The 26,032-nt window shown below is 33.3% G+C and overlaps 3 protein-coding genes across 8 annotated transcripts in view; all 3 read left to right on the top strand.

Annotated features, from left to right (window-relative positions):
- Positions 1 to 1,564: 1,564 nt before the first annotated feature.
- The window catches only part of LOC149777125 (collagenase 3-like), a 78,270-nt gene continuing 53,802 nt past the window's right edge, over positions 1,565 to 26,032 (top strand). The window contains exons 1-7 of the mRNA XM_089941813.1: positions 1,565 to 1,700; positions 2,457 to 2,539; positions 3,243 to 3,397; positions 4,056 to 4,137; positions 6,097 to 6,251; positions 7,435 to 7,686; positions 7,960 to 8,037. Coding sequence (XP_089797939.1) covers positions 1,599 to 1,700; positions 2,457 to 2,539; positions 3,243 to 3,397; positions 4,056 to 4,137; positions 6,097 to 6,251; positions 7,435 to 7,686; positions 7,960 to 8,037 — 907 coding nt within the window. The 5' untranslated portion in view covers positions 1,565 to 1,598. The remainder of the gene's footprint in view (positions 1,701 to 2,456; positions 2,540 to 3,242; positions 3,398 to 4,055; positions 4,138 to 6,096; positions 6,252 to 7,434; positions 7,687 to 7,959; positions 8,038 to 26,032) is intronic.
- Positions 10,674 to 14,759, top strand: LOC149777128 (uncharacterized). 2 transcript variants are annotated; one of them, XM_089941829.1, is made up of 5 exons: positions 10,818 to 10,960; positions 12,068 to 12,217; positions 13,128 to 13,266; positions 14,140 to 14,164; positions 14,702 to 14,759. In XM_089941829.1, exons 1-5 carry the CDS (start codon positions 10,913 to 10,915, stop codon positions 14,742 to 14,744), a joined length of 405 nt encoding a protein of 134 aa, XP_089797955.1. In that variant the 5' UTR covers positions 10,818 to 10,912; the 3' UTR covers positions 14,745 to 14,759. The 2 variants fall into 2 exon arrangements, with proteins under 2 accessions (XP_089797953.1, XP_089797955.1); XM_089941827.1 differs by lacking the exon at positions 14,702 to 14,759 and having other exon boundaries at positions 10,674 to 10,960; positions 13,128 to 14,690.
- Positions 14,741 to 24,926, top strand: LOC149777127 (general transcription factor II-I repeat domain-containing protein 1-like). 5 transcript variants are annotated; one of them, XM_089941822.1, is made up of 10 exons: positions 14,741 to 14,874; positions 16,053 to 16,197; positions 16,848 to 16,934; positions 17,465 to 17,561; positions 18,213 to 18,290; positions 18,661 to 18,716; positions 19,449 to 19,526; positions 19,886 to 19,963; positions 21,312 to 21,389; positions 23,086 to 24,926. In XM_089941822.1, exons 2-10 carry the CDS (start codon positions 16,071 to 16,073, stop codon positions 23,160 to 23,162), a joined length of 756 nt encoding a protein of 251 aa, XP_089797948.1. In that variant the 5' UTR covers positions 14,741 to 14,874; positions 16,053 to 16,070; the 3' UTR covers positions 23,163 to 24,926. The 5 variants fall into 5 exon arrangements, with proteins under 5 accessions (XP_089797948.1, XP_089797952.1, XP_089797951.1 ...); XM_089941826.1 differs by lacking the exon at positions 16,848 to 16,934; XM_089941825.1 differs by lacking the exon at positions 19,449 to 19,526.

The raw sequence follows: 26,032 nt of genomic DNA, 5'->3' as shown, positions 1-26,032 counted from the left end.
TTACCACTACTAATAATAATAATATTAATAAATCTATTTGAATGTACTTAAATCGTGCGGGTTATATACCTAACTAGTTTCCTTATCCTGGTGGGAATTACGCATACGTCATGTTATGTATTCATCATTCTGATCGCAATAACGGGATATGAATCTCGTTACAATTACTAAGACTTCTTATGGGTATGTTGAATCAAACTCATTTACGATATGTGCCAACCGGAAGTTAAAGACTTGCTCTTAGGAGTACCGTATTTTTTCCCTTTAAGAAAGTTGAGACCCAATTACGAATTACACAAACTCGTGCTTATCTTTGAATCTTGTGCTGATAAATCAGATTGTATGATTTTTATTGCATGAAAACAGGTGTATTTTTGTTTTTCGTTCTTTATTGTGCAATGACAGTTTTTGGTTTCACACTTATTAAAGTATATTTGATCAATGTGCGAACACTCCATTATTCAATATACAAATATAGAGGCCCTCCGCCAAAGACCAAGATCATAGGGAAACTTTAATTTTAATGTTTTTGCTTAAACCTGAAGCTGGCGTGGTCAGAACCATTTTCGTCAGAATGGACGCCAAAGGAGCCATCTGCATGGTATGCCAGATATATGTTTGCTTTGCGACGACTCTCAAGTTTCGTGCACTTTTTACCATTTGTGTTATGTCGACGTATTTACTTTCTCAAACAGCGTTAAGAGTTAAGAGAAATCTGCTTTCGTAAGTGTCTCGGCATGGAAGTTCCAGATCTGCAGGGGTCCTTGCAAAGGCTAATTTTCATGAATACCACACCCTGTTTATGGAGCCGTCATGTTGATAAAACTGGTGTTGTAAAGAATGCTCATCTGCACAGATTGTTATCCAGCTGTTCTACGAACTGCAAAAACAATAATACTTCTTCTCACCCCACAAAGAAAGATGGAGTGAGTGTTGTTGGTATTGGTGGTTGTTGTGGTCTGGGTTGTGTGTAACTATATACTCACTCGCATTGTACCTACATAGTTCCAGGTTTGATCATCTCTGATAGTGCAAGAGTGTGTGATATTTCATACATTTTTGATCATACTATTAAGTTCCCCACTTTCCTCCAATTAAAATGCCAAATATTGTTACCATATTACAATCAATCGTCAGAACTTGGATTCGCGGTATCTCAGTTGATTGAGTGAGGGGTTGTAATCGAAGGGTAACGGTTTCGAAACCCACCCAGAACTAGCCACACAATCGATATATAAGAACTAACGTTTTCAAATAGAAACAAGAGGGAACGGAAGACCTACAAACCTGTGGAAGAGACAATGAGTTTCTTCTATCTAAAATTTGGTTTGAATTATTTTACAATTTGGATGTGATTCGTGGATTAAAAGGAATTGAAGAGGTGTGTGTGTGTGTGTGTGTATGTGTGTGTGTGTGTGTGTAAAGATTAAAAATCCACATTTGAACGACTGAAAGAGTCTTATTCTCCTTTTTGAGCCCCACTAAGTCCTTTGCCAGACGTTACACTTGATCCTCTCATGTCTTTACACGCGCGGACCAATATAAGAACCTTCGCCCAAGTGGATACTCTTCAGTCAGTGCAGTCAGACGAGAAGAAGATGGACAGAATGTTACTTATATTTGTGGTCTCGTGTGTCGTCTTCACGATTGGAAGCGGTCAACGAGATCCCAGGGTACCGTTGACAATTAATGAAGCCAAAGTAAGTCTTTTTTAACTTTCTTGAGTGAATATGTTTAACTTTTCACATCAGTAAATATATATATATATATATATATATATATATATATATATATATATATATATATATATATATATATATATATATATATATATATATATATATATATATTGAGTTTAATTTAAAAGTCTTCAGCATACAATTTTTAAATACAAAATATCTAAAGCAAACCCATGTTTCTTGTTCTTGAATTAACGAAATGTTAAAAACCTGTAATCAACAGACAATTTACTATTAGTCATATAGACATCCCACACACCAAGGGGCTTTCATAACTTACAACGGAGAAAAACATTAACTGCAAAACTACTAGAAAAGCCTGTTCTTGATTCCTGATGTTTTTGTGTGATACGTATGCTGCATACCTATCTATATTTATCAAGATGAATGGTACCATTACAGGGTTCTCATGCATCAGTTTATGTACATGGCATATATTGTCAGTTTGCATAATGTCTGCAGACGGTGCAAAAAGCAAATATGCGCTTATGTAAATTTGCCTGGAAAACAAATTTTGGCTTGTGAATGTAGTGTAAAATATAAACATGTATCGATATTGAAATACATGCAATATTAAAATATTTCAATATGCTTACAAACTCTATAGTCATTATTTTTAAAACTTTATCACGGTCTAATTTCGATTATTTGTATGTTTTGGGGAGTTTGTTTTTTGTTACTTTTCATGTTTTAACATAATTCTCTAATTTTTTGCAGGAATTTTTGGTAAAATATAATTATTTTGGTCCGGACATGAAAGTTTCAGTTTTGACAGATGAAGAAATTGAAATGGGATGCCGGTTAGTTCAATCGATTAAAATCAGATATCCACTGTCCTGCGTGAAGATCTGACAGCAAAAGTTTAGCGGTCATGTTTTGGTGACCCTAGAGTTAACAATGGAAATGCAGCTTTCAGAAATTTGAAAATGAATCAAATCGATAGGCAGACACTGTTGATCTTCAGCTATATACTGCTCAGTCCATCAACCGCGAAGATAAAATGCATCATCTATTTAGCTCATAAAATTAGCGATTATGGTAATAGAAAATGTCACCAGAACATGACCTCAAAGCGGTTGCTGTCAGATCTTCACGTAGGACAGTGGAGATCTGATTTTAATCACTTTGCCGGTTAGTTGTGCTTCGGTGTTAGTGTCTATATATAGACGTTTCGCCAAGAGAAAATATTTATCTTTTTGTATTGATTATAAATATATTGATTTCTTTCATTTCTAAGAAACGTAGATAAAAGAGATTGCAGTATGATAGATATTAAATAAGTTAACGATATCAAGTTGAAGCAAAACGTTGATTAGAAAGTTTTATTAGAAACGCGTCAAAATCACGTGACTATTGTGCAATGTATATCAGAGCTGGCCCTAGGGCGAATAGTTTTTAAAACAATATCTTTATCATCGTCGTTTTCATTTTAGTTATTGATTTTTACAGACTGTAGTGGACAGTAGCAACGTCATATTTTAATAATTATCATAATTTTTAAAGTTTGTTTCAAACGATGGCCAATCTGCCCATCACCGGTCAGCTTGATAACGACACCTTGCTTAAAATGGCACAACCCCGCTGTGGTTTTAAGGACATTAAAACGACGTACGAAGCCAGGAAAACGCCCTTGAATGGTCCTCAAAACTATCTCACAGGTAGGTCATAGACCTATAGACATTAGGTGAAACATGTTTAGAGGAGCTAGTTTTTCTGTGCTCGTGATTTGCTAACTTAAGACAAGTTTTACTGGGTATCTGTGAAAGGGAGAGACTTACTCGGTTCTAATATATATATATATATATATATATATATATATATATATATATATATATATATATATATATATATATATATATAGGTCCAGTACATGGCTATCTGGCTGGACGGGATTTCGATTTTTTTTTTGCTCAGTTTAATTCACTTTTTATTTAGTTTGTAAGTCAGTCAGTGTGTTCCACTCATTCATCAGCTGGTCAGTCGGTCATTTAGTAAGAGTTTATAGGTCAGTAAGACAGCAGCTTGTTAATAAAGCATCAGTCAGACAGTCTATTAGCATGTGAGTTGCAGATTCCGTCATCCAGCAAATAAGTCAGCCATTCAGTCGATTAATTGGGTACTTGATTGGCTGATCATTTTGTCAGATCGTCATTTATTTAGTAATTTATTATTAGGGCACACTGTGAGTAAGCGATAAAAAAGTAAATAGAACATTCATTTGGCGCTTTTGTTTCTTTCTTTTCTTTTCTATTGCTTTTGTTTTGCGTTTATAACCACAAGTAAACGTCAAAACAAAGTTCACCTACTTTTTCACAGGCTCGACCTGGCCGAAAAAGGCGTTATCGTGGAAGATTACGGATTATTCTCGAAGTTCCCCACTAACACATGACGAGCAGCGGTGAGGAGATTTGAATATGTAATTAATAAATATAAAGGGGTAGTTAGAAAGTTACGGTAGTGTCACCAGACGAGCTGCCGAGTGTACAGTGAATCCAATTGCAGACAATATAGCGCTTTATGCGCATGCAGATCAGTGTATATACTTTTGTTTAACTTATGAGTCATCTGAACAGTATATCCTGATCTGCCGGCAGACTGAAAATGACTTTAACACACACACACACACACACACACACACACATGGACACGAGTGCGCATTCCGCGCATTACAGGTAGTAATGGTCTCGCTCTTTTTTAAGATCATTAGATCTTATTGGCAACTCAAATGAGACCTGACCTAGAATTCATAAAGCTTTTTAAGTACAATACCTTGACCAGGCTTCTTCAACCAACCCTAAGTTCAGTCTCAAGCTAAACTGTCGATTTTCAGCTCAGATCTTTCATTCCCAACTCAGTGGGTTTTCTTAGAAATTGACCGACTCAAGCTCAAACACTGAGTAAATAATGGCACTGGTCAGACCTGTCTCAAATACCAAAATGAACGAACAAAAACATTGCGATCTCTCGTCGTCTCGATTCAATTGAGAAACCGCTATCAACACGTTGGTTCCATAAATGCGCCACCTATATGCAAACTTGTCGGCGTGTGACCTCGTTGACGCGTTGACGTGGCAATAGAATTTTACGGTATTACTGGTATACGGTTTACGAAATAACCTTTTTCCAGTGTTACGTACTGCGGTATTTTTTCGTCTGGAAGGAATGTACCGAAATTCCCCAGTAATCCTGTTCTCAATTTAATGATATTAATTGCATGCTTTAGTTATTCAGGACAACATAATTCAGACACTATTAATTTTTTAAAACAAAGATGTGTTTGTTACAAATTAATGTCAATTTTAAACATTTAATTATATGAATGATATTTTAATCACATGTTTGACACGTGTCACGTATGGCAACGTGTGGGCCAAGTGGGATATTATGAGAGATATTCGAGCCAAGTACAACTGTTAGAAAAGTTCGGATGAAGAAAGAAGAAGTAACTTATTTTTAGTTATTTTCTAGCATATGCTAACGTGTTAAGTACATGCATTGCCTTGTAAGACTGCGAATCATCCTAACATTTTCAGGAGAACACCTTCTCAGTTTTGAAGTTCTCAAGTCCACTAAATATTTTTACCCTCAAGGATCAAGGCTGGTGGAAAAAATGACATATCTGTCTTGAAATCTGCTACAAAATAATTTATAATATTTTCCCATTTCTTTCATGACATGAGAAATCCAATTTTTATTCAAGAATATAACAATCAATCCATAAGCACAGACCACTACTATTGCAAATAATAATAATAATAATAATAATAATAATAATAATAATTACAAAGAGAACTTAGTAGCAATGCTGGTTGATTTCAGATTTCTCGAAACTCAGACTTTATAAATCATGGCTTCACTCCAGCGAATTGTTTTCTGTGGTTGTGGACGAATATGCATACATTATACACCACGTGTCGTATGAATAAATTAATCCGGCGATAAACGGTCATTACAGTTGTCTTGTTGATTCGATGATATCAGATCTCAAAATTTCGAGTAAATTTTCAATTACAATCAAGATTGTTTTATTAAGTAAGTGACTGTTTTAATCAATATTAAAAACTGAACAATCAGACAAACCAATATATCTGTTATATTTACTCCCGTTCTTTTATTATTATTTTTTTTATTTTTTTTTTTTTTTTTTTTTTTTTTTGTACCTTTGTGAGTGCAGGCTGACGTCGCTTGATATTTTATATAAAGCTGAATAGGTTGAGGGAATCAATCAAAGATCTGAAAACTAACTTGCAATCTAGCAATCTGACACGAGTAATAGATAGGATAGATCGAGGTATTCTGAAGAAGATAAAAACTATATTAGGACACGATTTTTCATGATGTTTAACCTGAATTTCAGGGACGCTATGGCACGGGCATTCGACATCTGGGCAAAACAAACACCACTTCGCTTTCGATATGTAGAAAATCCACGAGACTTTGCTGACATTGATATTAGGTTTGCTGTTGGTTGGCATTCTAACAAACCCGAGGAAAAAGCATTCGACGGACCTGGTAATATTTACTTTATGCCGTTACATGATTTTCCCATATTCTATATAGATGGTCATCTTCCTTCTTCCTCTCCTTCCCCCAATCTATCACCTGTTTACTTTGTATTTGGTCATGGAATGAAATCAGTTATCTAAGCAAGCCTTGTTTGAGGGGCCTTTTCTCTGATTTGAGATGTTAAGCGTGTTAATTTTCTCCGTTGCATTTGTCATATTATAATTTGGTTTGTATAGACATCTAACCTATTGTGTGTATATACATATGACCTTTGGTTTGTATAGACATCTAACCTATGGTTTGTATAGACATCTGACCTTTGGTTTCTATAGAGATCTGACTTTTGGTTTGTATGTCATCTGATCTTAAGTTTGTATGGACACCTTACATATGATTTACATATACATCTGAATTGAAAAGCTCTGATCTATGGTTTGTATAGACATCTCACTTGGGGTTGGTATAGACAAATGACCCATTTTTTTCATAGTCATATTAACCTTTGGTTTGTATAAACAAGTTGACTTTTGGATTTATAGCCATCAGACCTACAGTTTGTATAGATATCTGACTTTGGTTTATATGGACATCTTGACCATTGGTTTATATAGATATCTGACCTTTGGTTTATATAGACATCTCGACCTTTATTTGTGTAGACATATTGACTTTTGGCATATGTACTCATCTTGACCTTTATCAAATTTGATTTAGTATAACATGGTCCCATTTATAGTTAATCAATTAGGCATAAATACAGACGGAATTGGAGGGACTTTATTGCAATTAATATGACATATTCTAACAAAGGGGTTGAACGCCTGCAATATTTCAGTGGAATGAAATTTCTCTCTCTCTCTCTCTCTCTCTCTCTCTCTCTCTCTCTGTAAGCATGTACTAAGATTAGATGGCTGTTCTATTTTTCTTTATGCAAATGTCTCAGTAACAAACCAAATGTATCTGGACATATAACTTAGACGAACATGTATTTGATCTTCACATTCATTTTTGTCGGAACGAATTAGCAATCCTGTCGCTAGCATAAACAAAAATCTACGTTTAAAAATCACACCTGCTATCCCGTGATATGGACTGCAATATAATCACTATATACAGCCGCAATTTTGTTATAGAAATGATCATAGCTAAGCCAGTAGTTCGAATGATTTCTATTATTGTATTTGTCCAGGAAGAGTTTTGGCGCATGCGTTCCCCCCACCAGTGGGCATTGTCCATTTTGATGACCATGAGACCTGGCTGTTGGGTCCCAGTGCACAGAACCAAGGGACGGAACTCTACATCACCGCGGCACATGAATTTGGTCATGCCCTCGGCTTGTACCATTCGAACGTACCGGGGGCTCTAATGTTCCCTTACTACTATTACTCAAAAAATCTAACGTTACATAAGGATGATATAGATGGCATTCAGTCGCTCTATGGTAAGTTTAGTGTTTAAAAGAAACAAAATCTGGCGTCTTGTGACGTCATAGAAATCGTCTGCATGCACCAACACTACGGACCATATTTTGTGTTACGTAGTGTGTTACGTTGGTTATTTCCCCCACGGGTATATAACTAACGTCAGCCTCTTTTTCAAGTACATAAATGAAAGAGGCGATGTAAATAATACATTAGTACGTTTGTATTCGTTGCTTTTCCTCCTCATCTATTTCTGACAGTTTTACGTCAGCGTATCATACTATTGTTTCCAGGAAAACTCATTAACCCTGAACCGAGAACAACGCCACCGCCGCAACCTTGCAATCTTCAGTTTCAGGCCGCTTTCCATGGTAAGTTTTAATTTATATTTAGAGAAATATTTGATAAACTTGTATAGTTCCGCGTGATTCTTTTATTCTGAAGATGAACGAAGGTGAAAAGTAGTCTTATTGTATGTAAACGAGCTAAATGACAGATGGTGGCAAAAATGTTTTTTGTTTTTTGCTTTTTTGTTTGTTAGGGCCAGTGTTTGTTGTACCTATCATAAGAAAATCTGAAACTTTTCTTGTCAGACTTTTATTATACTGTGAGTAAGACAAATATTTTCTTACAACTTTACAATCACAAGTATACAAATAAACACCACAAAGCAAAAAACAAACTTTCTTTTAACTTTTATATGTTTCATGTTTTCTTTCCAAACGCAGAATATTTTTTAAAACTATATATAGAACTTTGTTTACAAAATCCAATAAAACTTATAAAATTCCCAAAATTGAAAAGATATGTAGAAAAACAATTATACAATCCAGATATAAAACAAATTCACAAAATATGAATATTAAAATTCCAAAAATCTATAAATGTGTAATTTTAAATATTACCTCCAAATTTGACGAGGAAAAAAGATATTAGTAAAAAAAAGCACAATAAGTAAACGTAAATAAGTATAAAGATGTAAAAGCCCAAAACTTTCAAACTTGGACATCACATAAAATATATATGTCACAACAGTGCACAGATAAATTTGCAAATTTAACGAAACTGTTCAACAGATGTAGCACCATTTTTCAAAAGGAAATGCAAATAAGACAAAATATTTTCTCTTTCCTATTTTTCGGAAGCAGTGACAACTCAGTTGGTAGACTGTCACATTCGTAATCGAAGGGTTCGCGGGTTTGATATCCGTCAAGCCCTGCCCAGGTCGGCTGTCTCGTTGTGTCTCTGGGAAAGGCACTTAGCTTCCATTTCCTCTGTGTTATATAACCAATCAAAGTGACGAAACTGCCGTTTAAAACCAACCAACCAACCAGCTATCCAGTCTTTCTTCACTCCGTATCAATAACCTGTATAGTATAACTATTAAAGACATTACTAAACTTCTCATTCCGAATGCTTCATAGAAAGTCGCGTTTTCTACAAAATTCCAACAGTTCGGCGGAGAGACTATTTAACATTTTAATAAAGATTTTGAATTTCAGTCCTCGAAAGATTTAGACCCATATCACATGGTCTGAAATTCTGAGATTTATCTTTACAAAAAGTCGCTACAGAGTCTACAAGTATAAATTTGTTCGGTTTAATTAGCTGGTTCTATTTTTGCACAAATCACTTTGATGCAAGTTTAGTTTAATTTCTCATGAAATTATTACAGTTTTCATAAATTTAACTTTTTTCTAATTGTACGGCATTTATAACAACAAATATTGTAAAATGCAACTTCTTAAGGGTTTGATTTTGATTTTCTTGGGGGCTGGGGGATGCTTCTTAAGATAATTTTTAAAGTTCGAAAAATATATTGACATCTTCGACGTTATCAGCCAGATAATAAGGAGAAAACAGCAGTATTCGAAAATGTTTTCGATCTGTAAGGGGTAAAGACGTTCTGTGTGATACATTTGTACTTATTGATTTAAGAAAAGACTAATTTAAGCTCAAAATTATTCGCAAAATGTATATCCTAGCCCATAAAAAGTGTATTGCGATAGTAAGGTCTGTGTATTTAACTCAAGGTCAATCTCTTTATGTTATTTTTAATGTTTTGATTGCCCTTTTACATGTTTGTAACATTTTCTTATCTTACAAAACCTATCCCACTTGTCGATTATATGGGTTTTGAAATGTATGAGATGATATACAGCGTTGATAATTTTAAGGCTTTAAGTACAGTAACTTAGAAAGCAGCCATTTCATTATCGAAGGGAGATGGGATTTTCACTTTTACCTCAAGGTATTTCTTTTTACGACTGATATAATTGATATAATTAATATATTTTTTTCACAATAGGACAAGAATATTTTTTCAAGCTCGTTTGAGGCCATAAATTAAAATTTTAAAAAATCTCCATTCATTACCCTTTTCCGAAAATGATATGGTCAGTCCCTTACATTTCTAGATCAATTAACAGCACAGGACTGAGAAAAACGTTCCTATCTTACAAGTCTACAAAGGTTTTGAAATGTGCCTACATTCTTATGTATACAATGATTGTCATTATTAAGCTATATAGTCGGGTTAGATAATTGGTTATTTGTATAGACTGTAGTATGAATAAACATTCACGAGACTCTTATTTCATACTTTTATCGCTTTTTTTTTCATGCTTCACGTTTGCATGGTTTATCAGTACGCATTTCAAGGCCGTATACTAGTATTTCAAACCCAGTACTATTCAACAAGACCTAAATACCTAATACACTGAATTATACCTAATAATTCGCTAATTACTCAGTTTGAGAAATATCTTCCTAGCGGCAGATTTCCCATAATCAAACAAATAATATCTAAAATCGAACTAACCTCGAAACGGAAACGTAAATACCAATATCACATACCCTTTGTTTGTAAAAATATATTGACAAATTTGCACACACACACAAAACACAATATAAACAAACACCACCACCCCACAAAACCCCCACAGCAAACCCACGAAAAAAATCAGCTATCGCACATAAAATCCTTAGCTCCTTAGCGGGAAAACCACCCGATACGTCCATTGTTACAGCCTACAAGCCTGGAATTGTTGATATTGTTAAGGCCTTCAAACCGCAACAACGTATATGTTCGTACGATGCAGTATACGTTATGTAGCTACCAAGCCTTAACAATGTTGTTGGAATATTTTCTCTGTTGCGCATGTGCGCAATTTCTAAAACTAAAACATCCGGTTGCGGAAGCTGTGCGTAATTAAGTAGTTGAAAGCAGAACGTTGAGAATTTGAAATGGAAAATATGTCGACTGAGACCCATATGACAGCTCATACTATGCTGGTATATTTATCCTAATATTTCCTTAACACACTTGTCACAATATATGAAATTGATTTTTCGCTGACATGTTTAAACCTTGAATAATTCACCACTATCTCACACGGCAAACATCATAGCGATATGACTCAAATTGTTAAAGCAACGTTAAAAATGCCAATCAAACCAATACATACTGCTTGGTCCTAAATTAAAATAATACCCCTCTGATATGAAATACATCTACCATGGTGGTCATCTTGAAAATTGTACAGGTACTCTTAGTGGGTGCATGGTAATAGGTCAGTCCTACATGTAAGACATAGCACACTTTGATTTTGTTTAGGTGCTAGAAACTTGAAAACGGGCCCGTTTCTTTTGTGAGAATTTGAATTTATTAGAGAAAGGGCATCATAGTAAGTAAAGTACGACTAAAACATTATAACTTTACTTTGTAGAAAAGCGTTGTTATTTTAGTTGTCAGTTGTGTGAAATATTCCAGAAAATTTTACTTTCATAACGATGTTAGTCGACATCAAAACACACTACACAGCGCGTTAGTTATTATCAGCGTCAGGTATTACAGGTAGGACTAGGTAATAGGTCACATGTCATTTACTAAAAGATTTATAATTTTCTGTTTAGTTGGTCCTTATAACTTTTACATCTAATATTTACACGTTATTCATTTTGAAAATCGTTCTATTGCAATGGATGTATATGTAGATATGGTGTTTTAACCAAAGATGACCCAAAATTAAAATGGTGCTGATTTGATGAAAATCTGATCACCACTGGTCCTGTATTTTCAGTTGACAGTTCTATCTACATCATGTTTCCCCTCAAGACTTTTTATTATGCTTGGTTTTTCCTAAATGAAAATGGTACCAATATAGTATCCAATATTGCTACAATTGCAGCTGTTTTGTCAAATTAGTTGATATGTGATTTTCACTGAAAGACTTCTTATCATGTCCTGTTGATTCGGAATGAAATATACCTCTCAGACATTAGACATCTGCTAGGACAGACATCTTCAGAATCATTTAGCTACTTCCCCTGAATTGGTAGTCCTATTTATATGGTATCAAAACAATGTAATAACTCATAATTTGTTATCATCTGCTGCAGTCAGCATCCAAAAAGCTGCGCCACATCTTTACAGATGAACAACTGCATGCATTGGAAACAGAATGGAATGCAGGATTGACGAGTGTAAAGGATGGCAGAAGAATCGAGAACCTGGCCAACTCTCAGAACCTTACAATGCAACAAGTCAGGGTTAGTTGTTTTAAAGAATTTCCTCTTTCTTGCAAAGTTTTGATATCCAGCAGCTTAATGAATTGCATTTCTTAATAATTTAAAAGCAATACAGTTGGTTATATTAATCAATTACTGTCGTAAGTCAGAGTTGCAGGATATTTCCAGTGTTTGCTTCTCAATTTTCAAATGAAAGTAAAACTTCTCAAAAGTACATTTCTTTTCAATTAATTAAAATCTTTGGCTTTAACATTTCTTTAGGTTTCTTGATCTCTATTTCACCTTAGAAATGAATGTTCTCAGTTGTTTTCATATTCAGTTTTTTTTGGGGGGGTGCAGAAGTAAATGTATTCAATAGTTTGTAAATTATTTAAATACATCCGTTCTTTGAAATTATGATTTTATTGCATCTTTGAATATATTTTAGTCTGCCTAAAAACCATATGCTAGGCACATGCTTTGCAATTTGGTTTTTGGAGGTTGGTACAAAATGGATTGCCCATTGTCAAGGATCGTAGGGGGCCCCGAATGGCCGAGTGGTCTAAAGCGCTCTCATTATGAATCACTGCCATCTCACCTCAGTTTGCGTGGGTTCGAGTCTCGGATTCAACAAATGTGGGTATGTGAGAAGCTTGCCAGTAGCTTCTTGTGGGTCAGTGGTTGTTTCCGGGGTTTTCCAGGGTTCTTCCTCCACCATTAATACTTGACGCCATGTATAGCCTATCATGTGCTGAAAAATGGCATTAAACCCCACAACAACAGCAACAACAAAAAAATCAATGATCATTATTCTCAAGGACAGATTATACAGGAAACAAACATGATGAAATAGAGTGCAGCAGGTCAGTGGAAGCTCGCATTATCTAGGATGAATTTAATAATGTTGATGACACAATGAATAGCATACAGTCTGGTTATTTATTATTTTCAGGACTGGATTGGAAATCAGCGGCAAAAACAGAAACACAGCATTCAGCAGCCTGCTGTCTCAAGCTCTGCTTCCAAGCCAGAACCAATACAGTTGAAAGGGCCTAGTGCATACAATATATTTTGCAAGGGAAAATCACTTGGTAGGCTAAATATGTTATTGGTCACAAACTTTTTTATTGCTCTGTGCAGTTTTGATAAAGCCAGTCCTGTACCACACTATTTCCAAAAATGGAAGAAAAAGGAAATTTATTTTCATTCCCTTTGAAAGTGTTGCTTCGTTTTTAACAGATTCTAACAAAAGAATGTTTAGGTCTTTGTCCTACTCTGTATAAGACCATGTTATATCTGAATTCATATAATAGCGGAGTGTGCTATAGCGGGGTAAAACTGTATATATTGACTTATGCTGACATCATTTGCTTAATTATTCTGCATAAACTTAGATTTTCTCTGATATCTTACCATGTGCCCACTTGGTAATTTTACACTGAATAATCCTGTCTGTCCGTCAGTTTGCCCATATGCAGATCATTTATTTACTTCTTGTAAACTTAATAGTACACTGGTGCTGAGATAGTGATCATCTTTAGGTGATGTTTCATTAAGATGTGTGTGTGTGTGTGTGTTACATCTTTTGACACCTCAGCACAATAGTGGCTATGCAGTGGCAACTAAAGGTACATTTAACATGATCTAACAGTGAATTTGCACATAAGTTTAGGAAGACAAACCATTCATAATATGAACATTATTATCAACAATATAAAATATAAATCGTAAAGATGTTAAATTCTGTCAAATGTATATGAAATAAAAAATAAAGGTCATTAGTTGTGTGTTGAGAACACTCTTATTGGGTTATTGACAAATTTAGAAAGCAAATGAATTGTATTGTACAGAAATTACTACAAATGCATCTGTGTTGAATGGCTTCATTTTGCAAATATTATATAATGAAGGAGTCTCATAAATCTATTACTCTTGTTATGTTACTAATTTTTATTTATTTTCAGTCTGTACTTTTAAGATGTCAGAGAGGTAAAATAACTTTGATTTAGTGATATATACACTCTGGTAATGGTGTTAATGGCTGTTTGTTTTGTATGAATGTAATTTAAAACTCTTTTTTCTGATCACTTTGCTTTTTGTCTTGTTTTTGATGCTGCGACATAGTGAATGTGTGGAAAGTAGTGCTTTACCTGTTTCTTCTGGCATGTTCTGTTATTAATTTATTATTCAGGTATTATTGCTTACATTTTTCTCTAGCCTTGTGTATGCACATGTATAACCAGACTCATTAATCTCTTTGCAGCATACTCTGAGCAATTTTTTTATAAAATGCACCTTTAAATTATATTCACATATATGTGTAACTGTATGCTAATGGTGTTTGAAAAATAATGACACTGTTATTCTTAATACATATTAATACCTAGATGGTAAAGTGAATTTTGTTTATTATTATTGTAAACTTCAATTTATATGCCTATATCACTTTTGAATTATTTTTTGTGGTTAGTTTTGTTTATGAAAGTATCGGAATTCTTTTATATTATTATCTATATTTGTTTAAAGAGCCATCATCCTCAGGAACTACTTTTGTTCAGTGGGCAAATGAATAGAAGTATCTGCCTGCTTCAGAAAAGGTCCAATATCAGCAGACTGCTGAGGAACAGAGGCAAAATTTGTCAACATCTGTGGGCACCCCAAAATTCATAAGGCACCACCTAAAACTGATCAGTCAGTCGGTAAGTCATGTTTCTTGATTCAGTATGAAGTTATGTCTGTCCAGTTAACATGAAGTCATGTATGAGGTCATCTTTCAGATCCTATGAATACTTCAACCTGGAGGAAGAGAACCTGCATCTAACAAACATTGATTTATAAAATGTACTACTGTAGTGTTTCAGGTAACAATGTAAATATTATAGATTCCTTCATTTCTATTTTTAATAAAATGCAGTTTTAAACAAGCTAATTTCACTGATGATTAGACTTGAGGTTCATTTAGAACTGATTTGTTTAAATACTTTTTTAGTTTTCATTTTTATTTTGATGCTGAGGTTGTCATTATTTTGTAAATCTTTGCTTGCCATTTAGTTGGCAGAGTTTGCTTGCTAATACATTCTCTCCCATTTTTTCGGTCTCTCCATTTCTTTCTTTCTTTTACTTGTCTGTGATTTCTTTCTTTCTTTTACTTGTCTGTGCTTTTACTTTGGTTTTTAGCTCTACTGGTCATATCAGAAAGGAAAAGAGCTTAGATGGCTGGTCATATCAACATTGTGTTTTCACCAAAAGACTTCGTATACTGTCTTACTGGTCCAAAATTAAAATGGTGCTGTTATTGAGTCCAATATTTCTACAATGATATCTTGTCATTCCTACTTTTAAATAGAAAGTAATTTGAACATGGAGGGTTTATATTTCATATTAACGGTTGGTAATGTGTCAGGTTGGTACTAATGATAATGATGCAAACTAGTTCTCAATCTGTCCACAGTGGAAGCCATATGGATGGCTATATCAATATGGGGATTTCACCAAAAGACCTCTTTTGCTAACTACATAATCCTGAAAATGCACATCTTGCCAATGGTACATCATATATGGCTGGCTTGATGGCTGTCTTGAAATCTTGTTGTCCTCATTCCCCTTTAATGACTGGTAATATTGAAATGTGGGCTTTTCGCCAGAAGACTTTTAATGTCTGCTTGCCCTAAATGGAAATGATGTCAATCTGAAATCCAAAGTGTTCACAGCAGCTAATTTGATAATCTTCTTAGCACTTAATAACAGTAACACCAGAGATAGTTTCAAGACTTCACAGTTAATAGAAAGAAATGGTTTTATCTTGAATTCCTGAAAATTCTATTTGCCCAGTAAAGCATCTTTTTTTTTGAGGGACTTTGTTATCATGTATTTTCAGTGTGAAGCTCTTAATGACATGGGTGTAAATATTGGTGGTCTGTTTACTGACAGTACTAGACGTGTTGGTGTATTCGGTAACACAAGGGCCTACCAGTTTTTTCAGACTGTTGAATGGAAAGATCAGTTCGTAACCAGCATGATGGGTTTGTATAACTAATCAGTTTTATATCATTTTATGACAATTTTTCAGTGGCAGAAAATATTTGTTTCTAGGCCAAGTATTACATTACATTGTTAGCTTTTAGGCAGATGAATAGTGTCATGATCATTTGGCCAAAATTGCATTATATGTAATAAATTTGTCAATTAGTTTAAATATATCAATACATAGCTGCTTTATTTACTGGCTTGTATATTTGAATTTGTTATGTTCAAGATGGTGTCCACTACTTTTAGACTAGGTCCAGATATTGTTTGAAATGCTACTAGGTTCAAAAGGGAAAGTGACACTTTTTTTGAAAGCTTGTTTTATACATGTAATTGCCAGAAAATAAACATAGATTACACTGGGTTATACATTCACATGTGAACAAAATTAATTAAGAATGGTAAAGAAACAAATCAACATATACAACAGGAATTTGGCTAGCATATTTTGTATTTATATGTAACTGAGTTTTTCTGCCAATTACAGTATTGTACAAAATTATTTTATACATTGGATTTAAGATCCATGTCCATTCATTTTCGATGGCATTTTGTTTGCAAACTCATATGAAGGCTTTTAAAATCTTGAATGACATGAATATTTATTGTTTGAATATGCAATTTAGGCTTCAGTTTAATTTTTTAGATTCACAGACAAGTTTATCACCAGCAGTTGATGAAATCAAGAAAAAATATGTGTCACAAGTGCGACAGATCTTTAATGACTGCTGGGGTAATATTTTATACAAATTTCATTTTTGTCATCACTTACATTTATTTAGATAAAGAGAAAGAAATATGAATGCCTTCTATAGTAATGGTCATCATTTGTATGGCAGGGAAAATTTATGTTTACTGAACTGTCAGTTAACCATGATAGCATTTTCTCCATCTTCAGTAATATGTATCCTTGTATCCTCCATGTTTGCAATTGAAAAACCCATTCAGTTTATCTTCATGAATTGTTCAGCTGCCAAATGTCATGTCATGTTTCAATTTTCTAATATGTTTGATGCATGGTAAATGAATGTTTATCTTACATTCACAAAATGTGTGTTATCAAGGTATGACTGATGAATGTTAAATCCATTACCCACATTAAGATGAAGTCTTCAAGTAAAAAAAACCTTTTATTATAGGTAATAAATATTTATTAAATGTAATTGTAAGTTTCAACATCTGAAATTTCATTGTACAACTTAATGCTTTACTTACAATTACTATGAACAAATGTCTGTCATTAAGTGACAATATCTTTTTCAGCCAAGACAACAGGAAAGAATAAAGTGCCATACAAGACAATAAAAGATAACTTGTATCAGGTAGAGATTAAGAACTTGCCTAATGGTGTTAAATTTAGGTAAGTGTTCTTTCTTCTTTTCTCTGTAGACTTTATATTCATTATGAGTAATATATTACCTTGCTGATATCATATATCAAATTATGTTGCCATGTATTAGGTGCTGCATTAGGTTCAGATGCTGATGTGATGTATCAAGTTATATTAGGTACTTATGATGCTGATACTATGTATCAAGTTTTTGCCATCTTTTGAGTTTTGTAAAAAACTAATGCAACATTGGATAAAACAAATGCACATAGAAAAAGCACAGAATACACTAATTCCACCAATGGGTATAACAGCAACATTGGTTAATGGTTTCATTCAGGTTTATGCATATGGTAAAAGTCCCAGATCCAGGGATGGCTGGCTGTGTTATACTTGTAATGTAGTATAAAGAAGGAGTTCATTTCATAATGTATGCACCCTTACCTGCACTCTTACAGTGACCCTCAAGCAGAGAGGTCATCTCTGTATCAAGTTCATATTACAGAATCAGAAAATCAAAAGAGAGCCACTCAACTTTTGATTAAGTATTGTACATTATTCACTAGCCTTGAATGCAAGACATCCTGCAAAATTCTTGTTCATTGAAGTAATTGTATGTTCATGAATTGTTTTTTAACTATCCAAGATTGTGTCTCAGTTGTATTTTTTTGTGTGTGCCAGGGACCCAAGCTGTATGGGCCTTCCAACTCTAAAAGAAATAATTAATGCGAGAGACAGTTTGGAATTCTCCGTCACAAGGTACTTGGCCATTGAAACTACTCTAAAATGATCAAAGTCAGAGAGTTGCAATCTAAAGAAACAATTTAAGGTTACATGTGGACAGTACATCATAAATTTGTAATCCACTCTGCAGTGGGACAAACTGAGAATTAAGAGTAAATCTCTGCCAAGCAGAGAAGCATAGTGTTTGTTGTTTTGGATTATAAGCTGTCTATACAGTGAAGATTTTATGCCCATTAATTATACAGTTTAAATACATATATATGTATAGTGTGTTTCTTATCATTTTAGATTGTGTTTTTGTTTTTTATTTTAAAAGGTTTTACTTTAGCTTACAAAATGTCTGTTAGGGTTAGTTATTCACTTCTTTATAATTTCTTTTTTAAAGGACAAGTAAAGTAGCCACAAGAACATCATCAGATGAGCCTTGCCATCTGAATCAAGGTAATTTATATTATGACATACCTTTTGGTGTGTTCGCAGCATGAAAAGGCTGATCTGTGAATATATATGCCTTGGATTATTATGCATTTATATTAGAATTCATACACTTAACCAAGTAAAGCAGTAATATATGTACCTAATATCGTGATAATGGTAGATTGCTTACTCAGTGATGATCAGTTCTAATGGCCATCTGATTACATTTATCTTTTACTTGTACATGCATTTGAAGCTTTTTTTGGACATATCCAACATAGATGCAGGATTTTTGTTATGTTTGTATTCATATAAAGATTTACTGACCAGATTTTGAAGCAACTAAAAGCTGTAAATTAAATGTGTACAGCATGTTCATATGCATAACAAAGTAATATGTTATTTAGGCCCTTGCGATTCTTTATCCATTTTGGCATATTTTTAAATTAAGCATTATTTGATGAAAACCATTTTGGTATAGTTTTCTCAGAAACTAATTTAGTTATGCATTTGGATTTTAGTAGTCCTCTTTATATTGACAGCCAACTTAAATCAGATTTATAAGCTTTTTTACTTGTATTCTGAATCGTTTTGGGGGGGGGTGCATTTCGGTCTTGGAATTAGGCCAACTTTATATGTTGCACTATCCTTGTGTGACAGAATTTACGTGGTGGTAGTGGAATGTTGATGACAAAATAGTAAAAGAAGCATCACTTAATTGCATGAGGAAACTTAACAAATTTTGTTTTCTTGCAGAACAGGTTGAAATTCCAAATGCAATTAAAGATTCACTGGAAGATGAGGGAAACCAAACTGCCTTTGTTCCCAATCTAGGTACTTTCTTAAGAATGGTCATTTTATTTTTACCTTCCCATTGCATTTTATTTTCTACTGGCCATTCATCTATAATTCGTTAGGTGGGTAGCTCTCAGCCAAACTGAGATTAGTAGGCATGTTTCTATACATATGTAGATGATGAGTTTATCATTGCATTGGAATGACTCTGCCTTCTTTCTTTTGGACTTGCATGCAATACATTTTGGCTGCCTTTTTTTAAATAAAAAATCTTGTAACTCATGTAGTATGCCTAATAGCAGTTCTTTTAACAAGTTATTTCCTTGCACATTTGCTTTTTTAAAAAGCAGTATCACTTAATAACATCAGAAAACTTAATGAAATTTGTTTTACTTCAGATCATAATGGTGTTCCAAATGTAATGCAAGAGTCACTGGAAGATAAGGGAAAGCAAAAGGCCTTTGTTCCCAATCCAGGTACTCTCCTGACAAAGGTCTCATTTCATTTTTATGCTCCCATTGCATTGTGTCATGGTAACTGCTACTGGCTAATCATCCATCACTTGTTTGCTGTGTAGCTCTTGGCTAAATTGAAATTAATATGCATGTTTATATGCATATGTAGACGGTATAATGAGTTTATCATTGTATTATAACGACTCTTTCTTTTGGACTAACATGCAATACATTTTAGCTGCATTCTTTCTATAAACAGCCCCGTTTTTTTAATAATTGTTATTTCAATAAGTTCTTTATTGGCACAAACATTTTTTTAAAGTCTCAGTCTGTCTGACATTCTCGAGATTGCTTTTTTAATAATTACAGTAATGATTTCAATTCAGAATTATTGATAAATATATGCATGTCCCTGATGCAGTATGTATATTCATTTTTTAAGATAATCATTCAACCACATCATCACAATAGGGCTAGATATTCATGCTCCAAATTTTTGTTATACCCAGCACAAAACTTTGGTGTCATTGAATTAAAAACAACATTATAACAGGTTTCTCTTAAGCCAGAAACAACATCAGATGTATGTGTATGTGTGATTTAGATTTTTAACGTTGCTTTAATAATCTGAGTCATATCTTGGTGATGTCTGCAGTGTGACAGTTTTTTTGATCCAGCACTGGGGCATCATGCTGCAGACATGTGGCATCATTTCCCACTAAGTGACATTATCTTAACACCAGGCCAACCAGTCCTAAAACTACCCTCTTAGTGCTCCGCACCAAGCATGGTAGCTGCTAGTACCATTTTTATAAGTCTTTCTTAGGACTTAGCTGGTGTTCAAACCCATGACATCCATCATCCAAGACAGATGCTCTAACCACTGAGCCACGGGAGCAGTCCAACATCAAGTCAAGTTAAAAACAATGTATCAATAACAAAGTTAAAATCCAATGCAATGGGAACCATATATATATTATATAATGGCCAGCATTATCATATATAACTTGTGAGTATGCAGATTGAGTGATGATACAGCATGCTTTCAGTTGGATTCTTAACATAAATTGGGAAAGTGCAATATGTCATCTTTAGGTTATTCTTTATTGCTGTTATGCCACCTTATGCAGGTGAAATTAAGTGTTAATACAGAGACCCCTATATTGTCTTCACTATTGCAAATGTTGAATACATTTGCTCCATTGTTTGTAAAAGTAACAAAATGTTTTCTTTATTCTTACACTAGAGAAATCAAATCATGATTTTCTCTAAGTTTCAACAATTTTTATAACAAAAATAAAGCAGTTCATTGTTTTACTGTCTGATAATTGTTTTGTACTCGTTTCACAGTTTTAAAATTTATTTATAGTTGAAGCTGAGCTTTTGATGGACCTCACTGATTCAGAGGATACAAATTCAGTGTTAGAGGTTATGGAACCCTCAACATGTAAGAATTGCTTTAGGAGTGTATATTAACCTCTTGTAATAAGTGTACACAATTTTTATCTCTTTATGTCATATATAACTGATAAATGCTTATGCAATAACTTGTTATCTGTCCAGCCATTAGTGCTAATTTGTTATTGCTTCTTCTCCTAACAAACTGGAAGGGTTGCTGAAACTGTACACTTATTTGTTGCAAGGTCTAGTTTGCCCTTCAGACATGCATGTAATATGGCTGCCATGGTGACAACCTTGAGAATCTTATTGATATGCCTTCTCAACAGCATGAACAGTTTTCTGGAACATGCATTCTTCTCCAACCAGTTTATTATTTTATTTTAATCATTCTGATCTTATTGAAAATATTATCAGTGCTGGACAAAGAATTTGTTAAGTGTTAGAAGCAGACCTAAAAAAACATGAAAAACCTAAATTTTCATTTGACCTTAGAAACCTAACAAAATCACAAAGAAACTGTAGGAAACCTAAATAGATAATATAAACCTAAAATGTTTTTTTTTTTTAAACCTGAAAAATATTTTTAAAACTTTGAAGAAAAAAACTTAATAATAACCAAAAATTTTCAAATTCAACTTCACTTCTAACCCTGTTATTATTATGTTTGCTAAGTTATTTAAAATTGCATTCAGGTTGTGGAAGTTATGATTTTTATGTGTTATATAGTAATATTGTGTGCATTTTTGCTATGAAACTACACCTATTCATTCAGAAAATACCCATTGGTCTTAAATGTCTAAACTGTACTCCTCTGACATCCAGTACAGCTGCCATGGTGGCCATCTTGAAAATCTTTTCACCTTCCCAGTTACTGTTATTTGTGATATTAAAGGCAGTTAAGACATATTCCTTGCATCCAGTAACTCCTCAGATATTTGGAAAATGAATTGTTCTCTTGTTATTACATATTTTTTTAATTTAACCCTGAGATCTTCTTAATATTTCCAGTGATTGACAAATTATTTTTTTATTATAAATGACAGTTTATTGAAAATTGAATTATAATTTTGTAAGCTATTAAGATTTGCATATGTTGTATGTTAATATAGTATGCATTTCTTGTGATCAGTGAAATTATGTTGCAAAATTTGTGAAGTGCACAGTATAATGTATAACAGTGAGAAATCAAAGAGCAAATTGGCCTTGAACATGTTGTAAAGAAATTATTCTCATTTGTAAACAATAACTGATTTGAAATAGAATTGTTAGCTGCATTAAGCTTACTTACTTTGTTCTGAATTAGTGCTGTATGTATTAAATCTTTATTTCCAGTATGTATGTATGTATGTACGTATGTATGTATGTATGCATGCATGCATGCATGTTTGTATGTATGTATGTATGTATGTAAGCATCTTTGTATGTATGTTTATATTTATGAATATATGTATGTATGTATGTATGTATGTACACATCTATATATGTATGTATGTATGTACGCATCTTTGTATGTATGTATGTATGCATATTTGTATTAGGGTATAGTATCATGTCCAAACGATAATGCCTTTATGGTGCCAATTAAATTAAAGTTTTAAAAAATTGTATCAGTCTATCTTATGAAAAAGTATAGGATTTAACTGTTCTTGAAATTAAATTATAGTGCCACACTCATGCTTATTGTGTCTACTGATTAACAGGAATACAATAAGAAAATAAATATCTAAATTTTTTAATTTCAGCTGATTGGTTTGAGGTGGAGAAGATACTGAAAACAAAAAAAAAAAGGAAAAGGCAAAGGCAAACAATATCTCATTAAGTGGAAGGGATATGAGAAGCCAACCTGGGAACCAGAACACAATATTAGAAAACCCAAAAAATTACAAGAAAAGGATTAACATCAATACATATACTACACCACTTTCCTTCAGTGTGAATATCATTTCCTATCATCAAACCAGTTATCATATTTACCATAAATATTCAGAGACAGCTTTATTATCTACCTATTCATTTGTTATATAGGTACAAATTAGTACTACTTCAAGCCAATTTTACTATAATTCTGGATTGATCGGACTGTGTAAAGATAGGGCTTAATATTTTAAAAAAAACACAAGATAATTTATTACATTTGTATTTTTTTCACCCATGAGCTGGATTTAGTTGGTACTTATTTGTTCAAGTTTTGACATTGTTTCTCGATGCAACAATTGCAGTCTGATGATTTTTTCTAATATTTATTTCTTGTACATATGTATATATTTTGCCAATGTAATACTCAAATGATAAGAGTATATGCTTAGATCCTAAATAATTGTTATGTCCATAGCGTCTTTTTGATAACTAAATTGAATGACTTCATATTTTTCCTACATTATGATTTCAAACATTCAATGGCAGAACAGAAACACACTTGCAGATGTCAACACGTTGCTCCATCGCTGCTGAAATTTAATGTACTTCATGTACAGTAGGCACATAAATCCAGTCCATATTTCGTAGGTATGACAAAAATACCAAAATCTTTTCATTACAGATCAAATGGGAAAGCTGTTTTAATGCACATTCATTCACAATATGACTACAAATTTAAATTTTAAGTAGATCAAAATGCCATTTTCTTTCAGAAGGTATGTGTAGCACGTGACATTTCAAATTTATCTGGGTGGATTTAAGTGGGCATTAATAATGTTGTGTACTGATGAATATTTGCTTGTGTATTTAGCTTTTTGAAATGCGGCATACATTCAATTACTTTGTTTCATGTAGTGTATTTTTGTTTATGTAATTAAGCCTTAGGTAGAATAAGAAAATTAGCCTATAATAAAAAGGTTACTTCATTTGTATAGGAAAATATGAACTCGTTTTGTCGGATGGATATACTGCACTCTCAAGTGAAGTAACCTATAACTGTTAACTTGCTAGCTTAATCAAAAATGTATCTTGCCTGTAATATTGTGTATTCAGAATATGAACTACACAAATTGGACATTGAAAGTAGCCAAATTTCTGCTAGGTGACAATATTACAGCTATCAAAATGCAGCCAGTACTGACATATAGTCATTTAAAAGCCTTTTTAGAAACCCTGCCAGTATATTGTGAGGCAGGTTAATGTCAGTTGCAACAGAAGTTGTTGAATATGTTTCAATATCTTGGAGGACTCTATAAAAGATTCACCATGTAAAGTTGAGAAAACTGTTATTTATATCCATCTTGGCACAGAATCTTAATGTCACTTTTGTGAGGGAGAGGGGTGATTGGATTTTTATTTAAAAAAATGATATTTTAAGTTTGCGAAAAAAGATGTTGCTTTCCATTAATAAATTTCTCATTCAGGAAAAATGTTGCTTAGAAAATGCATTTTGATTTTGGATCGTGGACACTCTTTGCAACTTTTTCTTTTTTCTTAGAAGTCACTTTGCATATTAAACTTTAACTGGTGTTTAAGCAATAATCAGTTTAATCTTTGCTAGATGCTTCAGTATTATAGTTCCTTGCTGAAAAAACAAATTTATTTTGCATTTGTATTGAATTTGTCACAAGTGAATGCACATATTGAATAAAATGATGAAACTGGATTAAGTTTTGTTTTTACAATGTTTTTGTTTTTCATGCCTTGTTGTCTTGCCTGCTTTAAAGAGAGTATGACTTAGATAAGGCAGACTTTTTTCTGAATGCTCATAATTCTCATACGTTTGGGTTGATACTCTCATACTGTGGAATCAGGTAAGACCTTTAATAGCCATTCACCTCTACTCTTCCTCTGACTCTGTCAGTGTTAAGGCCATTTGAACATCTTGATTAAATAGAAAATTTTGGACTTAGTGATATTAAATTCTGAAAGTGCAACCTTGTTGAAGGATTTGGATCTTCAACTGTGTGTGATATCAAAATTATCCTTTTGGCAACTGTCAGTGAGAGACTGAAAAATGCGAAAATTAGTAAGAGGTGGTCAAATATTTTTGGATCAGGTATTTTTCAGTTTCATTATGATTTATTATCAAATGAGCTTAAACAGTACATGGAGTATGGTGAAAAATGATTACGGTAAATTAAAGATCGTTACTTTCTAAAGTACCTAAAATTCACACAATCTTATCACAAAATAAAGTTTTTCTGTACTGAAATTAGAAAACAAAATAAGGAATGATGCTGTTCAAAATACTACAGGCCATGCATTTATGTATTTCTAGTCTAGTCTTTCGTTGTATGCACAGACTAATAAATGCTGAACTCTCCAGCGAGGTATGTGGTAACAATTTTTCTTATCAACCTAACAGTGGACACCCAACATTCATGAATTTACATTATTTCTACAGTACCATTCAAGTCAATGCACTTCAACCCTACCTTGTAACATCAGACATGGTCATGGTAATTTAAATAGCCTATTTAAGACTTTGGTTAAAAAAATTCTACCTGGTCATAAGCACCAGATCCAAAGAGGGTATCTATCATCCTAGGAGTGGTATAATGTTCATCATGTCAGCAATAAAACTGACTCGTTATAATGTATAACAAAGTATGTTTCGATAAGGCTGTTTCATTACAACATGAACATATTTTAATAATGTGCTGTGCAAATAAATGTCAAGACAACCAAATATTTTGATTTGGCACAAAATAACTTCAAAATCTTAAAATAGTTAAACTGATGCTTTGATCCAAAATTAGAGAGAATTCT

This window comes from Sinohyriopsis cumingii, chromosome 18 (assembly GCF_028554795.1).
Source record: "Sinohyriopsis cumingii isolate HCF-2022 chromosome 18, ASM2855479v2, whole genome shotgun sequence".
Classification (NCBI taxonomy): Eukaryota; Metazoa; Mollusca; class Bivalvia; order Unionida; family Unionidae; genus Sinohyriopsis; species Sinohyriopsis cumingii.
The sequence above is the reverse complement of the archived record's forward strand: the minus strand, read 5'-3'. Positions and strand labels throughout refer to the sequence as shown.

Excerpts from the sequence above, each read along its gene's own strand:
- LOC149777128 (XM_089941827.1), top strand. The coding sequence starts at position 10,913 with ATGGAAAATATGTCGACTGAGACCCATATGACAGCTCATACTATGCTG. Across the intron at positions 10,961-12,067 it reads TGACAGCTCATACTATGCTG|TCAGCATCCAAAAAGCTGCG; the intron begins GTATATTTATCC and ends CATCTGCTGCAG. Across the intron at positions 12,218-13,127 it reads TTACAATGCAACAAGTCAGG|GACTGGATTGGAAATCAGCG; the intron begins GTTAGTTGTTTT and ends TATTATTTTCAG.
- LOC149777127 (XM_089941822.1), top strand. The coding sequence starts at position 16,071 with ATGGGTGTAAATATTGGTGGTCTGTTTACTGACAGTACTAGACGTGTT. Across the intron at positions 17,562-18,212 it reads CCTAATGGTGTTAAATTTAG|GGACCCAAGCTGTATGGGCC; the intron begins GTAAGTGTTCTT and ends TGTGTGTGCCAG. Across the intron at positions 19,527-19,885 it reads TGCCTTTGTTCCCAATCTAG|ATCATAATGGTGTTCCAAAT; the intron begins GTACTTTCTTAA and ends GTTTTACTTCAG.